Raw genomic sequence first — 23,415 nt, forward strand, 5'->3', positions numbered from 1 at the left:
TAGGTTCTACTAACTTTTTCATATATTATTATGACGTGAGAAATATTCTTTGGCTCCCGACCCACCACCAAGATTCGATCCTGTAATCACCAATTTAGAATATTAATAGAGGTGTCATCACACTACATAGTAGTTGGTTAAACGTCACTACAAGAAAAACAGTTTTTAGTGACAAAAATTTAGTGACGGGTAGAAAAACTCCTCACTAAATGTATTATTTGCATAGTTTTTGTGAGGGTTAAAAATTACTCTAGCTAAAGGTTTATGATTTAGTGACGAAATTTTAATTTTATACTTATTTTAAAAATATACCCTCACTATTGATATGAAAAATGTTGTTACTCTCACTATTGATGTTTGCAAATTATTTCACTAAAATTTAATTCCCACCAAAAATTTTGTATTTGGGCGCCATCTTGAACATAATTTTATAGGCAATTTTCTTACTAAGTAGGTGCAAATGTGTAATAGTTAGGACCAAATTTGGGAATTTCTCAATACTAAAATGAATGAAAATTCTCCAAAAATGGCGGCAATTACTGGAAAATATATACGACGATTCTCTGTTCTCTCTGCCAGTTTGCTTCACACTCAGCCCTCAAGTAACCCTAACTCCCTCTGTTGTTTCCGGCCGCAACAACAGCACAACGGTGTTCTCTCTATCCTCCATCTCCATTGTCTTGAAGCTCGACGACGACAACAACTTCTTGGGCTATAGTGGCAACAGATTAGGCGACGACATCAGTAACTTCTTCTTGCTTGGACGACGGCCGTGGCAGTCTCTTCTTGCTTGGCAACGGTTATGACGTACGGTGGAAAATAGGTTATTCTTGCAGGTTTGGTTTTCATTCTTCTTATTGAGTGTGATTTTCCCATTCTTAAGGTTAGGGTTTACCTTGTATTGTACCATGATTGATGCATTTTCTTGGGTAAACATTGGATGTTTCAGTCTGTGCAGTCTTTGTGTAGCTCTTGCATTGTGTATTAGGTGGTTTGCTATAGCCTCCTTTTTGCCAGGAAGAACAGACAATGATATAAAGAACTTTTGGAACTCGCATTTACGGAAGCAGGGAAGTGTTCCCAACCATCAAAACTATTGATTGTTTGATGAAATTTTACTAGTCACCACAGCTGTGTTTAAGATTTTATATTTGGTTAATAGTGTAGTTCTGAGTTATGATTAAATTGAGCTGAATTCAAGTTCTGTGGTTGGTTTTCATAGTGCTTTTTTGGTAGAGGGATTCCCTGGCCAGGTCTCAAAACTACTTTAGTTAATGTACAAAGAAAAATATTGAGTTGCAAGTAAATTATATGACTTAGCTTGCCTTTAATATTGGAGAGATTAGTTTATTAGCAGCTGAACACTATCTAGGTTGCTAAAATTGATTTCATTAGTAGGCAAAATCACATTTCTGTCTTTTCTTTTTCTTTGGTGGGTTCTTTCTACACTTAATACGTAAATTATGTTCCATGTTCACTTTAGCACATCTGAATCATCTTACTGTGGGTCATGTGAATGATCTTACTGTGGCTCTGTTAGTAGTGTGAGCAACTCTGACATTTTTGGTTATGGTGACCTGTTTTTAGTTGGCAAGTGTTCTTTCTTCCTGATCGTATGATAATAATTTTAACTTTAATTTTTATTTTTGAACTGATGTTTAATTGTATTATGTAAAATGGTAACTAAGCCATCATGAAGTCTGATCCGGAATACCTGATTTGGAATTACAAAGACCAAAAGTCTGAACTCTCTATGAAGATCAAGGAGTTGCAGGTGAGGTTGGATTCTCAACTCCCATAGTGTTCTGTAGGCAGAGTCATAGCTTGTGTGTTCTTGTTTGGCTTCCATCCCACTTCTTCTATTCCCTTAACTTATTTCAGTTCCCACACAATCCATTTGTTTTCTTTGATTTTAATTTTATTTAGCCATCCATCCATATTTTTCTCCCTTCTGTTTGGTGTGCATATGTTGAAGGGAAATTTGAGTTCATTTCATAAAACAATAGCAAGTTCATCATCTGGTTTGATGGATCTTTTATTGTTTTTTCTTAACAATCAATTTGTTTTGCATCTGATTTCCCATCTCCACTTCTGGCAATTGTTATGCATATTTCTTTTTAAAGTTCACCATCAAATGTTTTTTTCATTTGTCCTATTAATTTCCTATTAGTAATAATTCCAACTTTTCACTATCATTTCCTCCAAAATGTCTTCATTTAATACTGTAGATACATTAATAATAGTTATGTATATTTGTTAGTTCAAGTACAAAACTTATAAACAATGCTTATTTGGTGGATCATGGTCTACACAACTGTGTAGACCATGCATAGTGTAATTCTTTTTATGCATAAAGGTACATTATTTTTATATATAGGGTATATTATTTTTATTATACATAATGTTCATGCTGAGTACTTATATATTTACTATTAATATATTTTCGACATGTAGTTCCAGCAAGCTGTTTACGACAAAACGGATATTGATCTAGTGCGTTCTGAATGGACAAATTGTGTATCAAGTTATATAAAGTAGGTATGCTTTTGATTAAAACTTTGTGAATATTTAGGCTTGGTGATTGGAATTGTTCAATGTATAGTATTTTGAAGTAGATGATGAATTCTTGTGTATTTTGAAATACTTTACATACTTGTAGAAGATGATTGTTCTAACAAATTGGAATATTGAATAATTATTTTGCATTTATTGTCATGTTCACAGGTATTACATAAGGAATATCCTCAATTTGGCCAGCTCAACGATGGTATCTTCATGCAGCAGGTTTTGCAAAATCCTTAGGTATTACCATATTACATTCAACTCATTAATGCTGCCATTGACATATTGCAAATGACAACAGGATGCTGAAGAATGTTGGACACAGCTTCTGTACACCCTTTCTTAGTCTCTTAAAAGACAAGTTTCCAGGTACTTTAGTCTATGCAGTTGCTTTTTAATGTAGAGACATACAGGTTAGAGGATAGTTGTGTTTCCTAGCTTTTAGAGAATGCATCTGAATGAAAATTGTTTACAGGGCTACTATGATCTGAAATGCAACTAGAAAAGCTGTGCAAGAGTAATATACAGAAAGGTGAAGTAATTTTATTTCCATCATAGTTTTTTATTCTGTTCCAAATCTGGACCATTGTAGGATAATCTTGTTACTGATTCTCCTTTTTAACCTTATTTTTGTTTGAGTGAACCTCTTCGCCTAGTGGACAAGGTCCTCACATGTAGTGGTTTTTATCTTTTTAGGTTTTGAGGCATTAATAGAGCTACAAAATTTGCTAGCCAGAGATGATGATGATTCTTCTATCAAGGACAGTCTCATTATTGATGTCAGCAATCGTTGAAAAATTTCAATGTTCAAACTAAACATGTTTATTTGTATAGTCTTATCTTTCAAAATAGCCAACTGATATATACATTACTATGGCTATTTGTTATAATTAGTTTTTTTTTTTGCTTTTAGTCTTTACAAAATTGTGTAGAACATTTCATTTTGGTAGTGATGAAGTCTTTGAATATATTGATCGAGTTTGCTTTGATTGCATTATGGTAAAAATTATAAATTTTATCAATACATTATTTATAGTTACAATGTAACATGATGTCGATTAGTGATGAAAAAATGTATTACAAAAATTAATATTTAATATATACAAAATTAGAAAACAATATTTGACACTAAAATATAAGTTTTAGTGACGGGCAAAATCTAATATAATGAGGGAAAAATTTGTTAGTAAATAGTATTATTAATGACCGGACTTCCCATCACAATAAGAATATAATGGGAGAAAATTATGTTAGTAAATAGTTGTATTAGTGATGGAATTCTTTGTCACAAAAAGAACATTTTAGTGACGGTAAATATACCATCACTATATGCTAATTAATGATGATATTATATCCCGTCACTATTTGTTTTTAATCTCGGAAGGAATAATGACGGGTGGTGACGATAAATTTCCCGTCATTAAAAGTCTTTTATGATGGTTTTTGATTTTTTAGTGACGGTTTTACCTCTCACTAATGGACAAATTTCTTGTAGTGCGTTTTTTTAATTGCTAACAAAATAAATTTATAATAAATATTTTTAAAAACATGACACTTGAAGCATAGTTTATAGGAAAATATTACATGTACTCCTATTTCTTACTCCCAAATTATACCCCCTCTCACAAATTTTTTATTTAGACACATTTCCTGAGACTCATATGATGAAAATATCCAATCTTTGTTTGCCATGTAATGGAGTATAAGTAAGGGAATAGAATTTGGGAGTACATAGTAGAACTCTATTTTATATGTTTAGGTTGATTAATTGAATTATTTGTATATTTAATCAAAATATAATTGAAAAGACTAATTCCCCTTTTTTTAAAGAAATATATATTTTAGATAAATAATAAAATTTTTATATTTTATAAAATTAAAGCATTAAAACATTTTATTCATTAACATTTTATATATTCTATTCTAATCCTCCCTCAACTCGGAATATGTATGCAGTGAGCGTGGATCAAATACGCGGCCTTAAGATCTTCAGTCTGACGCGGGTCGTTATATTATGCACCGCGGTGCATAATCGATTATGCACCGCGCGCCAGACACTACAGTGTGTTTAAACTGACACTGTCAAAATGACGTCGTTTTCTTTAAGTAAAGAAACGGTCCGCCGTTAGAGTTAACGGAGTCCGCTTGTTTGGTGTATTAAACACCAACTGACACTACAGTATATCTAAACCGACACTGCAGTTATATCAAAATGATACTGTAGTTATAGTGAAATGAAACTGCAGTGTATATAAAATGAAACTGAATAACATTTCACATATTTGAGTGTATATTGTACAATGAAACTGTAATTATATCAAAATGATCATGTAGTTGTGTTTTAATGAAACTATAGTGTATATAAAATAAAATTAAATAACATTTTCACATATTTGAGTCTATAAATATTGAATGAAACTATAGTTATATCGAAATGAAACTGTAGTTGTGTTGAACTGAAACTGCAGTGTATACAAAATGACACTAAATAACAGAGTTACTTTTTGTAAAAGGGTGCGAAACGGCGGAAACAAACACTGTTTATTTTCATTTAAAAAAAAAAAAAAGACACGCGGTGCATAATATAATTTGCCGTCTGACGCTCTCCCAACTTCTTGATAACTTCTATTTATTTTCTACTTGGGGTGCGATTGTTAAAATTAAAAAGAAGTCTTTAAAAGTTGAGTGTAGTATGTTAGAAAAATATGGAGTGTTTGATGATAGGGAAGTGAGGAAACGAGATCTTCAGGCGTGTGATCACTTTCCTATAAGCTTTAAATCTCCCTTATATAAAGCAACAAGGTTCAAGATTTAATCTTATGGGATACAAGAAGATGATGAAATTTTTAAGTTGCTTGTTTAAGAACTTCCTGTTGAAATGCAGTACTGTGAAATATCTCAGTATAATGCAAAATTTTGCATGTTCCTTTTCAGACATTTCTCCACATATTTATAGATGTAAATATAACAGTTTGGAGAAGTTACATGGAAGTTAATTATTTAAATTTAAAACTTAACTTCCATAAGATATATCTTATCTGATATATCAAGCATGGGAAATATATAATTGAATATTATAAATATTCATATCATATGGACCTTCATAGGTTCATGCACTGCATACAAAATAACAAAGTAAAATATATATTATATATATATATATTTATTATTCAATGCATGTAGAAACCATGCAATGCTACATAATAAATAAATAATATTTTTTGAAAGTAATAAATAAATAATATATATTTATACTTTACATGCATGCAGACATATTAAACCCAAATTGAGGAAAGAAGCCATATAGCTGAAACTTAGATTCATGAACATACAATGCATGCAAACATAAATCAAAAGAAAGGCTTTTGAAATAAGCTTACGTGAAATTCACTTGGCCGAAAGATGCAAACCATACCATGCAAAGTTTCGTGAACCTCAATGATAAGGACGAAACCATTTCATTTCAACCAACGAAACCATTTCATTTCAACCAACGAAATCAACAATAGGGCCATCAACTTTCGTTAATTCATTTCACGCGTCCAGGCAAAGCACGAAACTAAATTTTCGTTAAGCCTTTACCGAAACCATTTGAAAATTAACGGAGTGTGCATTAACACGAATTTTAACAAATTGTACAACAATTCGTCAAACTTGATTCGATATCATCGAATTGATTAATGCATTGATTCGTTAAAACTAATTAACGATTCGTTAACACCAACGAATCATTAAGCTTCGGTTCCAAATCAAATTTCCCAACTTACTTTCTACCAAACTAAAATAATATTCATACTCCACAACTCTAAATATTATTTAAGCTTTTCATGGTAGTTCATCTGAACCATTAACTCTCATTACTATATAAATCTCTAACATAGTATGATGGTGAACGACTATAGGTAACGCCGAAAAGTTAACAGCCTTTTTTTTTTTTTTTTCGTTTCTGCCATTTGGATTTCACACCAAGTGTTTGAGTTATTGCCGTAAAGAGAGGCTTCCTTGCTATGAGTTTTTTTTCACTGATCGTTTCTGAATTCCTGTGGATGTTGGTGCTTAATTTGAATATTATATATTCTAATAATTCTTGATTTTATTTTCTGGTTTTTAGTATGGCTGGTTGTGAGATTATTTTATAAAAATTTATTAGTTTTACTTAATTTGAAACCGGCAATTTGTATTTTGATTAGAACATTGGTCGTGCTTATGCTCTGTGATGAGCAATGATGCATCCAAAGGAATTCATTAGTAATAGTTATTTAAGTTGATTTTTAATTCAAAAAGATATCATTCCTGATTCTATTGACTCAATAATTTGGGCAGTAAGTTGACTAGCTTTGAATTCAGTATGGACTTTCATGTGATTCTGTTTTACTGAGTTGTATGATTGCATTAAAAAACACTACCGGAAATTATGAAATTTTCGATCACCTGAAAGTGATCTTAAATCAAGTCGAAAGCAAAAAGTGGCCGAAAATAGCAATAAAAGTTTTTCCGGATACCAAAAGTGGTCGGAACAAGGCTTTCGACTTGATTTAAGATCACTTTCAGGTGGTCGGAAATTCCATAATTTCCAGTAGTGAAATGTAAAAATTCAAGCATGTGCATGCACGATGAGATTCCTGCTAGCACCATATTAATGGCCCTTTAAACATATATAAATTCTCAATTACTCAGAAACAGATCAGACAGATAGAGTGCGAGAGAAACAAACATAGAAAGTGAGATGGTTTGTGTTGCATTGGCTTCTCTAATGGCAACAATTGACCTTGAATTCCAAAAACGAAACCACAGAGTGTCTCTTCATGATGAAAAGCCATTCAATTCTCTGTTTGAGAAGCTTTCTTCTTTGCAAGCCTTTCTGCACAAGGAATACAACAACGATGGTGCTCCAGTCCGTCATTTGGGAATCAAAATCAGAGACTTTGCGCTCAAAGCTGAAGATGACATTGAGATACAACTAAGAAGCTTCCTTCTATCCCAAGACGGAGAGTGTCAAGCCAACGCTTGTGGGGAACTCCATCAAAGCTTGCGAAAAGCTGCAGCAGATGCAGAAGAGCTGTCCAAGATTATCAACAACAGCAGAAGCAGTGAACCTGAAGCGGCCATGGCCACTGAAACTCATCCATCCATTCATTGGTTGAAACCTGAGAATGTCGTGTTGGGTGGACCATCCTCGCCATGCTCTCCAAATCTTGAGGATCAATTTAATGAAGACGCCTTCAATGCGGTAAAAGAGATGTTATTCCATACCTTTGAGCCAAAAAACATAGTTTCAATTGTAGGATTGCCCGGCGTTGGCAAGATCAGACTACTTTGGCTAAAAGAGTCTATGGTTTTGCCTCAGAAAATTACGTTTGAGCTTGGGTTACTGTGCCTCAAGAGTACAAGGGAAACACTCTTTCTCAACTAAAAGAGAAATTACACAGGCACTTTGGAGGTAGTCATCGGAAGATGTATTTTCTTGTTTTGGATAATATACCAAACACCCAAGCTTTGGGTGATATCCTAACATGTCTTCCCAATGATTCACTCCAAATCCGTATATTGCTGACCACTCAGTTCAATGCTGTTGGCAGTGATGCTGCTACATTTGGTAATGTGCATATTAGATCCAAGCAGAAGTTGGGATCTATTTTGCAACAAACTCTCTCCCAAAGAGCTTAGAGCACCAAAATTTGTAGAAATCGCCAAACATGTTGTGAAGGAATGCGAGGGGTTGCCACGGTCAATTGTTGCAGTTGCATAGCGTTTTTCTAAATGCGGTTACATTTTAAAGGAATGGAAGGATTGAAAAGGAAGTTGAGACATTGGGACCTCTATACAATGATGCCGAGCACTTAAGTAAGCTTACTCTATCTTACAATCAATTGCCACAGCATTTGAAAGTTTGTTTTTGTATATTTTGCAATCGAATAAATTACACTTTTGGTCCTATGACTACAAGGAGCGTGTTAATTTCGGTCTGTGACTTTTAAAATTAACAATTTAGTCCTTTAACTATGTTTTTTAGCAGATTTGGTCCTCCTGGCCAAATCACCGATGAAAATTGGCCGGAAAACTTAAACCTTTTTTAATTTTTTTACTCATGAGGGAAAAATGGTCTTTTTACCTTTAAAAAAATTGAAAGTTTATCTGCTTTTCTTCTTCGCATAGCTCACCGCCGGCGATCGGCTCCGGCCATCCTCTTCGGTGAGCAGCTAAGTTCTAAGTAAAGTTAACTTTCCATTCAAGGATGGTGCAAATAGGAGCTATGCAAGAGATTGGTGCAAAATATATAAAATCAAAGACTTTCGCAATCAAATCAGATAAGAAATGGACATTCTTTCTTTCTGTATTTTCCTTGGCTTACCATTCCTTGAACCATTTGGTGGCGGGAGCTCTAGACTTTGCGATGGGACGCCGGTCGAAAAGATTGTGAAACGTCTGAGCGTCCATCTAGTCAGACATCGGAGCCGGTGGCCGATCGATTAACCCTTCTACGCTATATATATCATTGCGAATTAGGGTTAGGAGCTTTAGATTTCAATTTTTAGGATCATGAGGTCGTGTTGTACGGGTGAAATTCGGAACTTCGAAGTTTGTGAGTCTGCTCTGCCATTTTAGTTTCTTCCGGACCGGACGTGGGTGAAGAAGAGGCGGTCCGGTTCACCGAAGAGGATGCCCGGAGCCGATCGCCAGATTGAGGCCCGCCGGCGGTGGGCTACGCGAAGAAGAAAAGCTGATAAACTTTCATTTTTTTTAAACGTAAAAAGACCATTTTGCCCTCATGAATAAGAAATTTCAAAAGGTTTAAGTTTTTCCGATTAATTTTCACCGGTGATTTGGCCGGGAGGACCAAATCTGTTAAAAAATATATAGTTAAAGGACTAAATTGTTAATTTTAAAAATCACGGACCGAAATTAACATGCCCCCTATAGTCATAGGACCAAAAGTGTAATTTTCTCTTTTGCAATCTATCCAAAAGGCTTTAAAATCAATGTGAAAGGGCTTATTAGTATATGGATTGCTGAGGGATTTGTGAGGCAAATGGTGGAGTGTATGGGATTTGGGTGGCAATTGTTGAAGGATTTAGAAGAGGAAGGTTACTGCTATTTAGATGGTCTTGTTCATAGTGGTCTAGTCTCAATCAGCAAATGGAAACATAAGATGACTAATGTTTGCTGGATACATAGCTCCTTATGGGACTTCTGTACAAGAGAAACTAAAAAAGAGGGTCTCCAATGTGCGGTGTATACTCAAAAAGATTTAGGATTGCCATTAGACATGTTTGTAAATTCATGTTGTTGGTTAAGTTTATACAAGCATAAGTTGGATTATTACACACTCTTTACTACAAATAACCCTCGCTCTCTTTTCTTCTTTCAAGGAGATTATGTAAAGTCAGTATCTTTCAAGCTATTAAGAATTGTGGATTTGAATGCTTTCAAATCTTCAAAATAGCGCCATTGCATTTAAGAGATTTAGTTTTTCTGAGATACCTATCTGTACCACCGTGGTTTGATAGTTTAGATGATGTAGTGTCAAACAATCAGAATTTGCAGACAGTTATTGTTTCTGGTGGTGAACCACAGATACATAGAACTGGGCATTTGTCATTCAGAATTTGGGAGTTACCACATTTAAGGCATCTTGAACTTGGCAATTACTATGAGGTGGATCCTCCAAACAGGAATATAGAGCAATTGCAAACATTATCGTAGGTTAGTCCAACTCATTTCACAGAAGATGTGTATAGGAAGTTCCCAAACTTATGAGATATGGCAGCAGATTGGCAGCGTCTGCTCGTCCAGTGCGTTGCACTCTCGGTAAGTCTGAACACAGCAAAGCTCCTAGATGCATTATTTTCTCCTTGCTTTTTAAATCCCACCGCCACACAGCACCAATCAGCTCTCAAGATTGCGCTCACTATCTTTTTTTTTTTCAATTCCAAAGCCACTGCCTCAGTGCCTTGACATTGATGCTTACAGAAATATTGATATGTAAATTAATGTAATGCTACAAAGTGGCATAGTAATACTACAGTGGTAGAATTACAGTGGCATAGTAATATTACAGTGGTAAAATTAATATAGCATGCTGCTACAGCGGTGAACAAAGCCACTGCCTCACTGCTTTTGCTTCCCTGAATTCCAAACTGTGCATCGCCGCAGCAGTAACTTCACAAACACTTAATACAAAGAATTCAAAGTTGATAGCTACTTGGTGTACTAAAACAACACTGAGATGCAAGTAAACCACGACCTCATTGTTATTTCCCAGATTCCTATCCTTTCTCCTTACTTTTTCCTTTCCCATATTTCCAACGTAACTCTGCATTTGACAATCTAGAAACCGGACAATAGGTGTGAAGCTGCACCCTGAAGTGGCATGCATGGCACTTCTTGAAGTGGCGAAGAAGAGGGTGATGAAGAGATCTGACGAAGATGACAACGTAATGTAGATGGTGGTGGTGATCGGCGACCACGTACTCAAGCTACTCATACAGTGATAATTAAAAGCACTCAGATTTAAAATTCGAAACTGAACAAAGCAATATATGTGAAATGACAGCTTTATCCTCAAAATTAACACGCATTTGACAGCAATATATTAACACGCAATATATATTTGTATCACGTTTAATTGAGCTAATCAAATTAAATTAATTTTTATGATCCAATTAATTAAATTGGCCTAATAATTAATCTCAACATCGGTCCAATAATCATTTATCAAGTCCATTTGTCGGATTCAAATTTTCTGTGTCTACAGATATAATTAATATTTATATATTATTATCAACATAAAAGCATACTAGTTCTTTAGGTGTTATGCTTGGGGTTCATTTGGTTTAACCATTTTTGTTGAATGAGTTATTATGAATAAAGAAATCCCTAGTTTAAGAAATAATATTAGATAAGGTAGTAAAAATTTAAACATTTTAAATATGATGTAGTCCAAAGATATTACGAGGTAGTTTCTCGCTTCAATTTGTTGAGTTATTTGAATATTCTCTCTGTCAACAAATCCCCCAAGTAGTTAATATGATTGACTTCAAACTATTTTTTTTCCATGGTATTAATAAAATACTTGGTAAATAAATATATAACATTATTTTGTATTATAACTTTGATATTTAATTACAAGATAGTGTAAAAAGAAGATAATGGACAATGTCGTGAATATAATCAATTGATGAATTTGAATGTAAAGAATCTTTGCATTGGAGAAAATAAATACAATATAACTAATGAAATTATCTCTCTTATTTATTTTATTAATAATGAATAATAGCATTGTAGACACATAATTCTAAATTAAAGAAATGCATACCTATTATTTTTTGTTACAACTACTAATTTATTTAATTAAATAAGAGTAATAGAGTGAGGAACTTAATTATGCGAATTTTGATTACGACGAAGTTCAAACTTCGAACCTAAAACCTTCCTTATGAAAAACAATAAGTAAGTTAAGAATAATAAATAGTTAACAGAATATACTGTTACTAAAGTTTACACTGACGGAGTACATGAGTATTTAGAAAAAGTAAATCATATAATAGAGGGTAAAGTAGGAAAATAAAAAAATTATTATAATCATAATAATCTGAACCATTCATTTCATAAAATAATTTGACGAATATTTTTTAGTTCATGTTATAGGCCTAACTTTATTTGCTCTTATTAATATATAATACTAGTTTTTTACGCGCATTGTGCGATTGGTATAATGCCCAATGTTTTTTTTTTTTAAATAAATGCTTTAAAGTATATCAAGACAAGATTATATTGGAATTGTTCATGCATAGACAATTGAATGTTAAATTTGCGTATTTAAATAGGCAATTCTAAGTTTACAAATGCAAGATAATATAGTCAAGATTGATTATAATTGTCAATAAAATAATTGTATAGGTATGGTTGAAACCAAATACGGGACATAAGGGAGAGCAAATAAAAATTAGGCCATAAAATATTAAATATATACTAATATTGAATAATATTGAAGAACTAACTACTGATTGCCAAACAAGGACATTGCGAGATAGTTTCCCACCTCAATTTGTTGTGTGATTTGAATACTCTTTTTTTTCAATAAATCTTCCAAGTAGTTAATATGATTGGCTTAATTATATTTTTTTATTTTTTGTTTTTTAAAATAATAATAATAATAACAACAAAAATAATAATAATAATAATAATAATAATTATTATTATTATTATTATTATTATTATTATTATTAAATATATGTATACCCTTGGGTCATTTTACATGTTAATCTAAACATCTAATTTTTTCAAATATCTTTTTTACCAACCGTTAATATAATTCGCTGGTCAAATTCGCTAATATAATCCGCTAACGCTAACCGTTAACTGCTGATTGTCAAACAGGGACATTGCGAGGTAGTTCTCACTTCAATTTGTTGTGTGATTTGAATACTCTCTTTGTCAACAAATTCCTCAAGTAGTTAATATGACTGGTTTTATTAATTATATATATTTTAAATTTTTTCATGGTATTAATAAAATACTTGGTAAATAAATATATATCATTATTTTGTATTATAACTTTGATATTTAATTAAAAAATAGTGCACAAAAAAAGATAATAGACAATGTAGTGAATATAATCAATTGATGAATTTGAATGTAATGAATTTTTACATTGGAGAAATATAAAGACAATATAACTAATAAAATTCTCTTAATTAATTTATTGATAATGAATAATTTTTTAATTAAGACATTATAGGGACGATGTAACGAATATAATCAATTGATAAATTTTGAATGTAAAGAATTTTTATATTGGAGAAAAATAAATACAATATAACTAATGAAATTATTTCTCTTATTTAATTTATTGATAATGATTTTTTTTTAAATAAAGACATTGTAGACACATAATTCTACATTAAATAAATGCATGTGTATTAGTTTTTTGTTGTAGCTACTAAATTATCATTTAATTTAATAAGAGTAAAATAGAGTACTAATTATGCCAAATTTTATTGGGATGGGGTTCGAACCTAAGACCTTTCTTATTGAAATCAATGAGTAAGTTAACGGTGAACTAACAGAAATTAACGAAAAAGATAATATTTAACGGAAAAGTTAACGGATAATCATATTCATTAAGGATAAATTAGAAAATCTTAAGGAAAAATAAAAATCTAATAAATCTGAGCCATCCATTTGATTAAAAAATTTGACCGCCATTTTTTCTACCCATTATAGGCCTAATAAATTTGTATAATGGGTAGAAAACGTTACATCAAACTGTTTGCACAACTTATTCAAAAAAACTTAAAAATAACAAATAAGAAATTTCAATAAACATAAAAAATAAATGTATATAAAACACAAGAACAATTTGAAACTTACAGCATACATCAAGCCAATTCATCGTCAACATAAACATCACTCACGTGTCCATGATGGAAGACTGTCTGATCTATCTCCACATTGATTTACTCTTTATCAGTAAGAAATATTTTCAAAAATTTACCAAAAAGCCCTCCATCCCATTTAACCAAAGAGAATATAAGATATTCGCTCTTTGTTTGGGTTCGTTTATAAAAATGAGAATTGAAGCGAATATAGAAAGTTTAAATAGAAACATAAGATAAAATGTACTCCGTACAAAGTAAAAATTTAATGATGTTCAAATAATAAAAAAAGACATTAATTTGGAATAGACTAAAATGTAAAATAGATAAAATGGGACAGAGAGAGTATTAAAACTTGTTTTAATATCTCAAAGCACAAGTGCACTAAAGGTGCAGGCTGCGGGCACAAGAAATTAGACAAATGACCAACTCAAAATGGATAAAAAAAAAAAAAAGAAATAGAATGCACAAGATTTTTGAAGGGAAATAAAATGGAGTTAATATATAAATAAAAGGAGGCATTCAAGGTTGTCAGTTAGAAAAAAGAAAAGAGAAAAGACAGGCATAATCCTATATGCATGGTTACCTCCCATGCTTGCATCTGTGAGATCTGTCACCTATTTTTGCTTCTACTGTAATACTACATGTACAACGAAAGATCATATCCGCAAATGGCTCACTCTGGATCAGCAAATTAAAATAGCGCAACTCTCAATCCGAATTTTAGAAGATGATGTAAGCTTGCTCATGCCAGCACTAAAAGGGTCCCTCCCATGATGAGTTATCGTCGCAACAACCTCATACCTCTGACCCTGTTGTATTTATTATATACATAAATATGATTCGAACTTTAATTTTAAAATAAGGCAATTGATGGGTGTCGAATCCAACAAATAATAATTTACTTACTCTAATAAAATTACAATAGTGATGATTAAGGTCGTACCCACAGAGATTGGTTCGATTTAATTTTATGCTAAGATTAAATTAAGAATAGAATGGCGATTCAAGTTCAAAATGCAAATAATAAAATGACAAAAATATTAATATCAAATAAAATGAATCAATAGAAAACTAGTATCCAACCCAAGACATAATATCAGAATTGATTCAAAGAAGTGATCATTGAAATAAAGTGTAAATCCTTTTATCCTACACCAAACTGGTTATGGTTATTAACAAGCTCTAACAACCTATCTCTCCTTACTTTATCGGTAATCAAAACAGGCTCTTCAATTACTTCCCTAGACAATTAACAACCCTAAACAAGCTCTTAGGATTTAATTAACTACCAGCATTAAAAATTAGAAAGACTACCAATTCTAGCCAACAGTCTCGCAAGCTCGGTCCATTTAAACTAGATTATACATCTTCATAACATAAGATTGAAAATCTAATTTATAATCAACTATGTTATTTTACCACTAAGGTTTAGAATACTTAAACAATTACGGATTCAAGAATTCTAAATGGCAATTTACTGGAATGAAAATTGAACAACGGATCCTTTTTGCACAATTAATCAAAGCAGTAATATATCAAGATAATAGAAGATATATAAATAATATAGCATAAAAGAAAACCAAATTAAGTCTCACAATCCTAAAAGAACCAAAGCTTCAATTATTCTTGAGTTGGAAAATAAACTTAGCAGAACATAATAATTAAAGTTTACAGAGAAATAAAATTGTTCTAAAAACTGACTCAAAAACTGATTGTAAACTACTGAAGAATTCAGGCCTATTTATACTAATTCAGGCTCCCTAATCTACTAAAAATAACCCTAATTTCCCTAACATTCACAAATTAAATTCATCTACTCAACCATATAAAACTTAGAAAATAAACCAACCGTATTTCCCTAATTTTTAAGAAACCACAGAAACTCAGTAAGACAAGCTCCAACCTCTAATTCACTTTATAGGAATTTGTGGATGTTGTTCGTAGAAGTTGTCTCAACCGTGGAATCCTTCATCGCAGCAGCCTACGGAGTTGCGGACAAACTACTCAATGGGAAGTAATTCACGGACGTCGTTAACCGCTACAGTTCACGGACGTAATTAGCAGAGTCTTCTTCGCAATTGTCGTAGGCGTCGCTGCAATTCACGGAAATTGTTCGAAGAAGTCTTGTGTGGCTATCGATTCTGTTATCTACGTACAGGCCTAGTAAAACAAAAGGAAAAGAAAGGAAAAATTAAAAATGGGACTTGGGCTTTATTAAATAATTAAAACATTTCATGTGGGCTCACTCAATAAAACAATAACTAGGTCCACCTCTTAGTCACTTATACCATCTTAATAATCCAAAGAATGTTTAATCATAACCATTAAATTTAATTATTAAATAATTAGCATATAAGTCCAACACATAAAATAAAGTTCAAAAATAAATATAAGGTTAAATAAATAAAATTAATTTATTATAAAAACTAATTTAATTAAATATAAAAATAGTACTTATCAAAATTCCTCACACTAATCATTTGCTTGTCCTCAAGCAAAAAAACATTATTTAAGAAAAATATAAATATATAAACTCATAACACTTCATGAACAATGGTCTCAAACACATTATAAATAACTAGCTAGCAATTTATTTAAAAATGGAGTGAACTAAGTAACCAAGCTCTCACGGGAATATCACTCATAACGCACAAGTGTTTGAAGGGTGTGTATATTTCACTCAAATCAATTCCTATAGAAATGCTCTACCATAGGCTTGCATATCTTCTCATTCTCCACTACAAGATAACATGCATGATCAAATCATAAGGACTTTTTAAAATGGTTGTAATGAGGCTTAGGGCAAAGGGTAGGAATTATTTAGGAAAGTAGTTCAAAAAACCTTCAAAATTAGAGGAGCACGATTGAATGAACATAACCAAAATAAAGCTCAAATAAACCAAATCTCTCTTGTTATTTTGATAAAAATCACATCCCCATAAAATCATAAAGTATTTATACTTCATTCAACATGAAAATAATAAATTCTAATAATAACAAAAATAATAATAATTCCTTTTTTTTCTCTTCTGTTTCGTTACCTTTTTTCCCTTTTTTTCTTTTCACTTTCTTTTTTCTGTTGCTTTTCTTTTCGCATTTTCATCTTTTTTTTTTTTTTTTTTTTTTTTTTTTTTTTTTTTTTTTTTCCTTTTCACTTTCTTTTTTCTTTGAAGAAAGACAATTTCCATAACAGATTCCACACTATTTAGTTTAGAAACATTCTCATATCAAAACAATTACATCAACTCATTTCTCATTGTCCACAATCTTTTCTTTAAAATACCAACCAACAAGCTCATCGAATTGAAGTCTAATGACAAATTCATTATTCCACTCGTAACACTTTGTCAACATTTTTCCCCACACTCAAATCTTTACGCATTACCCAACCAAAGCTCCCCTAATCTTTTAGGCAAGGTTAAGGAATTTAATTTCAGGTATGAGGCTTATAATGTGGTTCCATAACAATAAAAATATAGTTAAAAAGGCTCAAAGTGGCTAACAAAAGATAAATCAATCATGGTATGAATAGGCTATTTGGCTAGTGAGGCAAAAACTCAAAGATGGCCTTAATCATATTAAATCATGCATGCATCAACTTAGTTTTGAAGAGAATCAAAGCAAGTTCTAGAGATACAAATCCATGGAAGATATCACACAAGAACAAAACAATTAGACTGAAGTGTCAGTCAAAGGCTCAAAATCTCACAGGTTCATGCTTGTTTAGTTTAGCCACCACCATATCAAACAAAATACTAAACTAAATAATCATAATATGCAAGACCAATTATTCAATTATGTTATAAATTTTAGTAAAAATATTATTATTTTTTGAAAAATTTATTAGCAAAATTTTTTTTTGAAGGGAAGAAAGAATCAAATAATGAGTAATAGCTAAATCCCCTCCCCACACTTATTCTTAACATTGTCCCCAATGTTAAATAGAATGTAAAGATAAGAGAAATATTAATAAAAATGCAAAACAAATAAAGGAAAAAATTGAATAAACTCCCCTTGGGTTGCCTCCCAAGGAGCGCCTTTCTTTAAAGTCTTTGGCTAGACTCCATCGTCGTCCTAACGCATTCTCAAAGTTAGGATTTATATTCAGCGCAACATTCAATTCATCATCAACAATCAAATGAGAATTATCTTCCTGCAATAAAATATCCATAGCAAAAACTGATGAAATGTCATTCAAATGTTTCATGGTAGTATTAAATATATCAAATTTTACAATTTCACCATCAAACTCCATTGTCAATGTACCATCATGCACATCAATTTTTGATTTAGTCGTTTTCAGAAATGGCCTTCCCAACAATATTAGTGTTGAATCATAAGAATTATTATTATCTTTTTCCATATCAACTACATAAAAATCAGCAGGAAAAACTAACCCTTGCACCTGTACTAAAATATCTTCCAAAACACCCCTAGGATACACATTAGATCTATCAGCAAGTTGAAGAATTATACCCGTTTCTTTTAATGGACCAATATTCAGAGATGAATAAACAGACAAGGGCATGACATTAATTGAAGCCCCAAGGTCTAACATTGCTCTTTCAATATTAACATTACCTATCTTGCAAGGGATAGCAAACATACCTGGGTCTTTACACTTGGGAGGTAATTTTTTCTGAAGGATAGCTGAAACACTTTCCCCCATACTTACCATTTCATTACCTTTCAACTTCCTTCTATTTGTGCACAACTCTTTGAGAAATTTAGCGTATCGAGGAATTTGTTTAATAGCATCAAGTAAAGGAATATTTACCTCAATTTTCCGAAATGTCTCAAGAATTTCTTTCTCTTCTTCGACCTTCTTGGATTTAGCCAATCTACTAGGAAAAGGCGGAGGAATTACCATCGTCTTTGGATTCTCTCCAATAGGATTTTGATCATCTTGAGGTTGATGGACGTCTTTTTCAGTTTCCTTATCTTGGTTGGGTATTTTTCTTACTTGAGTATGTTCTTTCAACTCTTTTCCACTTCTCAATGTAATTGCACTTACATTTTGCTTTGGGTTCACAACAGTTTGTGACGGCAATTTACCTTGAGACTCCAATCTACTCACGGTAGATGCAAGCTGGCTCAATTGACTCTCTAAGTGTTGAATACTTGTTCTTGTTTTTTGCTGAAATTGTTGTGTGTTAGTAGCAAGTGACTTAACAATATCTTCCAATGACGTACCTGAATTAGAAGATGACTGTTGTGGAATAGGTTGAAATTGTTGAAACTGTGGGCGTGCTTTATAGCTGAAATTCGGATGATCCCTCCATCCTGGGTTGTATGTATTTGAGTAGGGATCATAATTCCTTTGGGGTTGTCCCGGAAATCCTCCAACTGCATTGACATCCTCACAAGAGTTGTATTGAAGCGTCGGGCACATGTCAGTTGGATGACCAGTAACAGCACAAATTCCACAAGCTTTTACTTGTTGCACATTTCTTACAACTAACTGTTGAACAAGAGTAGTTAATTGAGATAATTTATTGTCAAGGGAAGAAATATTTACCTCATTCACTCTTCTTGGAGATGCTTCTTGTCTACATCCAAATTGTTGTGAATTAGCAGCCATGATGGATATCAAATCTCTAGCTTCACGAGGAGTTTTGTTCACTATAGCACCTCCACTAGCTGCATCCATCATATTTCTTTCCATGGGCAGCAATCCTTCATAGAAGTATTGAATAAGAAGTTGTTCAGAAACTCCATGTTGGGGGCAACTTGCACACAGTTGCTTGAAGCGTTCCCAGTACTCGTGGAGGGTTTCTACGTCTCTTTGCTTAATGCCACATATTTCTCTTCTAATGCTAGCTGCTCGTGAAGTTGGAAAAAACTTTTCAAGAAATAGTCTTACCATATCCGCCCATGTGGTTATTGTGCTAGGAGGGAGGTAAAATAACCAATCCTTTGCTTTCTCGGTTAATGAAAATGGGAAGGCACGCAATTTGATTTGATCTTCCGTCACTCCTTGGGGTTTGAAGCTTGAACACACCACGTGGAACTCCTTTAGGTGCTTATGTGGATCTTCATTTTCAAGTCCACGAAAAGTCGGAAGTAATTGAATCAAACCTGACCTTAATTCAAAACCAACCTCTAATGCAGGATGTTGAATACAAAGCGGTTGTTGATTCACATTTGGTGCCGAAAGCTCCCGTAAGGTCCTTTGTTCTTGGGCCATTGTTTGCTCAACTTCAGAATCGCAGCAAAAGGCAGTTGATTCGGTTGTGGTATTTGATTGAAGGGATGTTGATGACAGTGCTTGATTTTTGCGCAATTTAGTTTCTTTTATCAACCTTTTAGCAGTCTTCTCGATCTCAGGATCGTATTGCAGTTGATCTGTACGAGAAGAACGTAGCATAAAAATAATCTATTTGACACCAATCCCCGGCAACGGCGCCAAAAATTTGATGGGTTTCGAATCCAACAAATAATAATTTACTTACTCTAATAAAATTGCAATAGTGATGAGTAAGGTCGTACCCACAGAGATTGGTTCGATTTAATTTTATGCTAAGATTAAATTAAGAATAGAATGGCGATTCAAGTTCAAAATGCAAATAATAAAATGACAAAAATATTAATATCAAATAAAATGAATCAATAGAAAACTAGTATCCAACCCAAGACATAATATCAGAATTGATTCAAAGAAGTGATCATTGAAATAAAGTGTAAATCCTTTTATCCTACACCAAACTGGTTATGGTTATTAACAAGCTCTAACAACCTATCTCTCCTTACTTTATCGGTAATCAAAACAGGCTCTTCAATTACTTCCCTAGACAATTAACAACCCTAAACAAGCTCTTAGGATTTAATTAACTACCAGCATTAAAAATTAGAAAGACTACCAATTCTAGCCAACAGTCTCGCAAGCTCGGTCCATTTAAACTAGATTATACATCTTCATAACATAAGATTGAAAATCTAATTTATAATCAACTATGTTATTTTACCACTAAGGTTTAGAATACTTAAACAATTACGGATTCAAGAATTCTAAATGGCAATTTACTGGAATGAAAATTGAACAACGGATCCTTTTTGCACAATTAATCAAAGCAGTAATATATCAAGATAATAGAAGATATATAAATAATATAGCATAAAAGAAAACCAAATTAAGTCTCACAATCCTAAAAGAACCAAAGCTTCAATTATTCTTGAGTTGGAAAATAAACTTAGCAGAACATAATAATTAAAGTTTACAGAGAAATAAAATTGTTCTAAAAACTGACTCAAAAACTGATTGTAAACTACTGAAGAATTCAGGCCTATTTATACTAATTCAGGCTCCCTAATCTACTAAAAATAACCCTAATTTCCCTAACATTCACAAATTAAATTCATCTACTCAACCATATAAAACTTAGAAAATAAACCAACCGTATTTCCCTAATTTTTAAGAAACCACAGAAACTCAGTAAGACAAGCTCCAACCTCTAATTCACTTTATAGAAATTTGTGGATGTTGTTCGTAGAAGTTGTCTCAACCGTGGAATCCTTCATCGCAGCAGCCTACGGAGTTGCGGACAAACTACTCAATGGGAAGTAATTCACGGACGTCGTTAACCGCTACAGTTCACGGACGTAATTAGCAGAGTCTTCTTCGCAATTGTCGTAGGCGTCGCTGCAATTCACGGAAATTGTTCGAAGAAGTCTTGTGTGGCTATCGATTCTGTTATCTACGTACAGGCCTAGTAAAACAAAAGGAAAAGAAAGGAAAAATTAAAAATGGGACTTGGGCTTTATTAAATAATTAAAACATTTCATGTGGGCTTACTCAATAAAACAATAACTAGGTCCACCTCTTAATCACTTATACCATCTTAATAATCCAAAGAATGTTTAATCATAACCATTAAACTTAATTATTAAATAATTAACATATAAGTCCAACACATAAAATAAAGTTCAAAAATAAATATAAGGTTAAATAAATAAAATTAATTTATTATAAAAACTAATTTAATTAAATATAAAAATAGTACTTATCAGCAATCATCAAGATCATATATATATAAAAAAAAAGAAATGCCCAGCAGGCAGGCATTGTGAGGTGCGCGCTGCGGGCATGTGAGGTGCTAAAATTGAAAGATGAAAGATTAAAAGAAGAGTGTACAACAAGTAACATTAGAGAAGAAAAGCTTAGAGAGCTTTTTGGTAAATATGTTGATAGTTCCGAAACGATGGACTTAAACCACTATACTCGGAGGACCCCAAATGGTCTACCCTATGCCTATATACATACATTTTTTACTGATTGCCAGTAAAAATCAGTATGAAATCTACAATTAAGATCCAGGTGTAAAACGGGTACGAGGGTAGAAGGGTAGTTGGTGAGTTTCATTTTGTTTAACAGATTATGATTTCATGTTCGAGTGGTCTTTAGAATAGGGAAATGATTTGAATTTTAGAATTGTAGAGAATATTTGGAGTTCAGCCTAGTTTGAAGTCTGTCGTTTTTCAAGATTACATAGAAAATCATCTAGATGTTTACGTAGTCCATCTATACAAAAAGTGTGTAATAAAAATCTACAATTTCTACAATCCTCATTTATATATGTATTTGCTTTGAATCAGACCCTTATTATTTTTCCTAAATTTGTTAGGTCCCACAATTAGATCAGTGAAGGCTGGGATCAGGAGTAGGGGGTGGGGAGGTATATATAGTAAGAGCTGTGGTAAGGGTAAAAAACATATTGCAATGTAGATTATTATGTTTGGTATACCCATGAAACATTAGGTATATGGACAACGACAAGGTAATTATCATTGGAGTATTTTGATATGGAAAATCAATAAGTGATTAGAAACTCAAAGTAATGGAAACACAATATTTTAGATGAAATTGTTATAATAATTGTAATTTATAGCTGATATTCCTTTGTGGTGCTCTGACCTGACCATAGAAAGATGGAGTTAAGAAAGATGGAGTTAAGAATTGAGGAAGTTTGACATCCAAATGCCCTTGCAATAAAACTTGAGTTAAGCCCGCCTAGGCATCCATCAAAAACAGCATTTTCAACAAAGCTATCTGGACAATATATGGACCCAAAAAAAAAAAAAAAAAAAAAAAAAAAAAACCATTGCAAATACTTGATCAGTATCTAAAAGAAATTGCAACCCTCAAGAGAATCAAAATACTGGCAAAAAGTGTTTTCCACATTGTACCCATCCAGGCCAGGGTAGATTCATCAGCAATATCTTCAGATATTTCGGACATAGCCCTATTCAGTTTATATGAGCTGAGATACATAGCTAATACAACCCTGAATAATATGGTTGAATATAATGATGGTGGAGTTAGTACGTGCATGTTGTTTTGGATATAAATAAAATAGAGAAAGGATGGATATAAATGATCTGAGTTCAGCGGGTAGTAATACCCCTGAAAACCACCCGCAAACATTCATGTACCTAGGTGCAACTATTTATAACTATTGGTGCAACTAGTTATAAC

General features: G+C 32.5%; 1 protein-coding gene and 2 long non-coding RNA genes across 4 annotated transcripts; 2 read left to right on the forward strand and 1 right to left on the reverse strand.

Annotated features, from left to right (window-relative positions):
• Positions 1–1,729: 1,729 nt before the first annotated feature.
• Positions 1,730–2,668, forward strand: LOC109151984. Its single transcript, XR_002049319.1, has 2 exons — positions 1,730–1,779; positions 2,455–2,668. It is a non-coding gene; the product is annotated as an uncharacterized LOC109151984 (long non-coding RNA).
• Positions 2,669–2,695: 27 nt separating this feature from the next.
• LOC109151983 lies at positions 2,696–3,346 on the forward strand. 2 transcript variants are annotated; one of them, XR_002049318.1, is made up of 4 exons: positions 2,696–2,784; positions 2,864–2,931; positions 3,038–3,094; positions 3,259–3,346. It is a non-coding gene; the product is annotated as an uncharacterized LOC109151983 (long non-coding RNA). The 2 variants fall into 2 exon arrangements; XR_002049317.1 differs by lacking the exon at positions 2,696–2,784 and having other exon boundaries at positions 2,859–2,931.
• A 14,742-nt stretch (positions 3,347–18,088) lies between these two features.
• LOC109151969 lies at positions 18,089–23,211 on the reverse strand. Its single transcript, XM_019299560.1, has 3 exons — positions 23,100–23,211; positions 18,186–20,288; positions 18,089–18,096 (listed from the first exon to the last, which is right to left on the reverse strand). Exons 1-3 carry the CDS (start codon positions 23,209–23,211, stop codon positions 18,089–18,091), a joined length of 2,223 nt encoding a protein of 740 aa, XP_019155105.1.
• Between the last annotated feature and the right edge of the window lie 204 nt (positions 23,212–23,415).

This window comes from Ipomoea nil, unplaced genomic scaffold (genome assembly GCF_001879475.1).
Source record: "Ipomoea nil cultivar Tokyo-kokei standard unplaced genomic scaffold, Asagao_1.1 scaffold2338, whole genome shotgun sequence".
In the NCBI taxonomy this organism is placed as follows: domain Eukaryota; kingdom Viridiplantae; phylum Streptophyta; class Magnoliopsida; order Solanales; family Convolvulaceae; genus Ipomoea; species Ipomoea nil.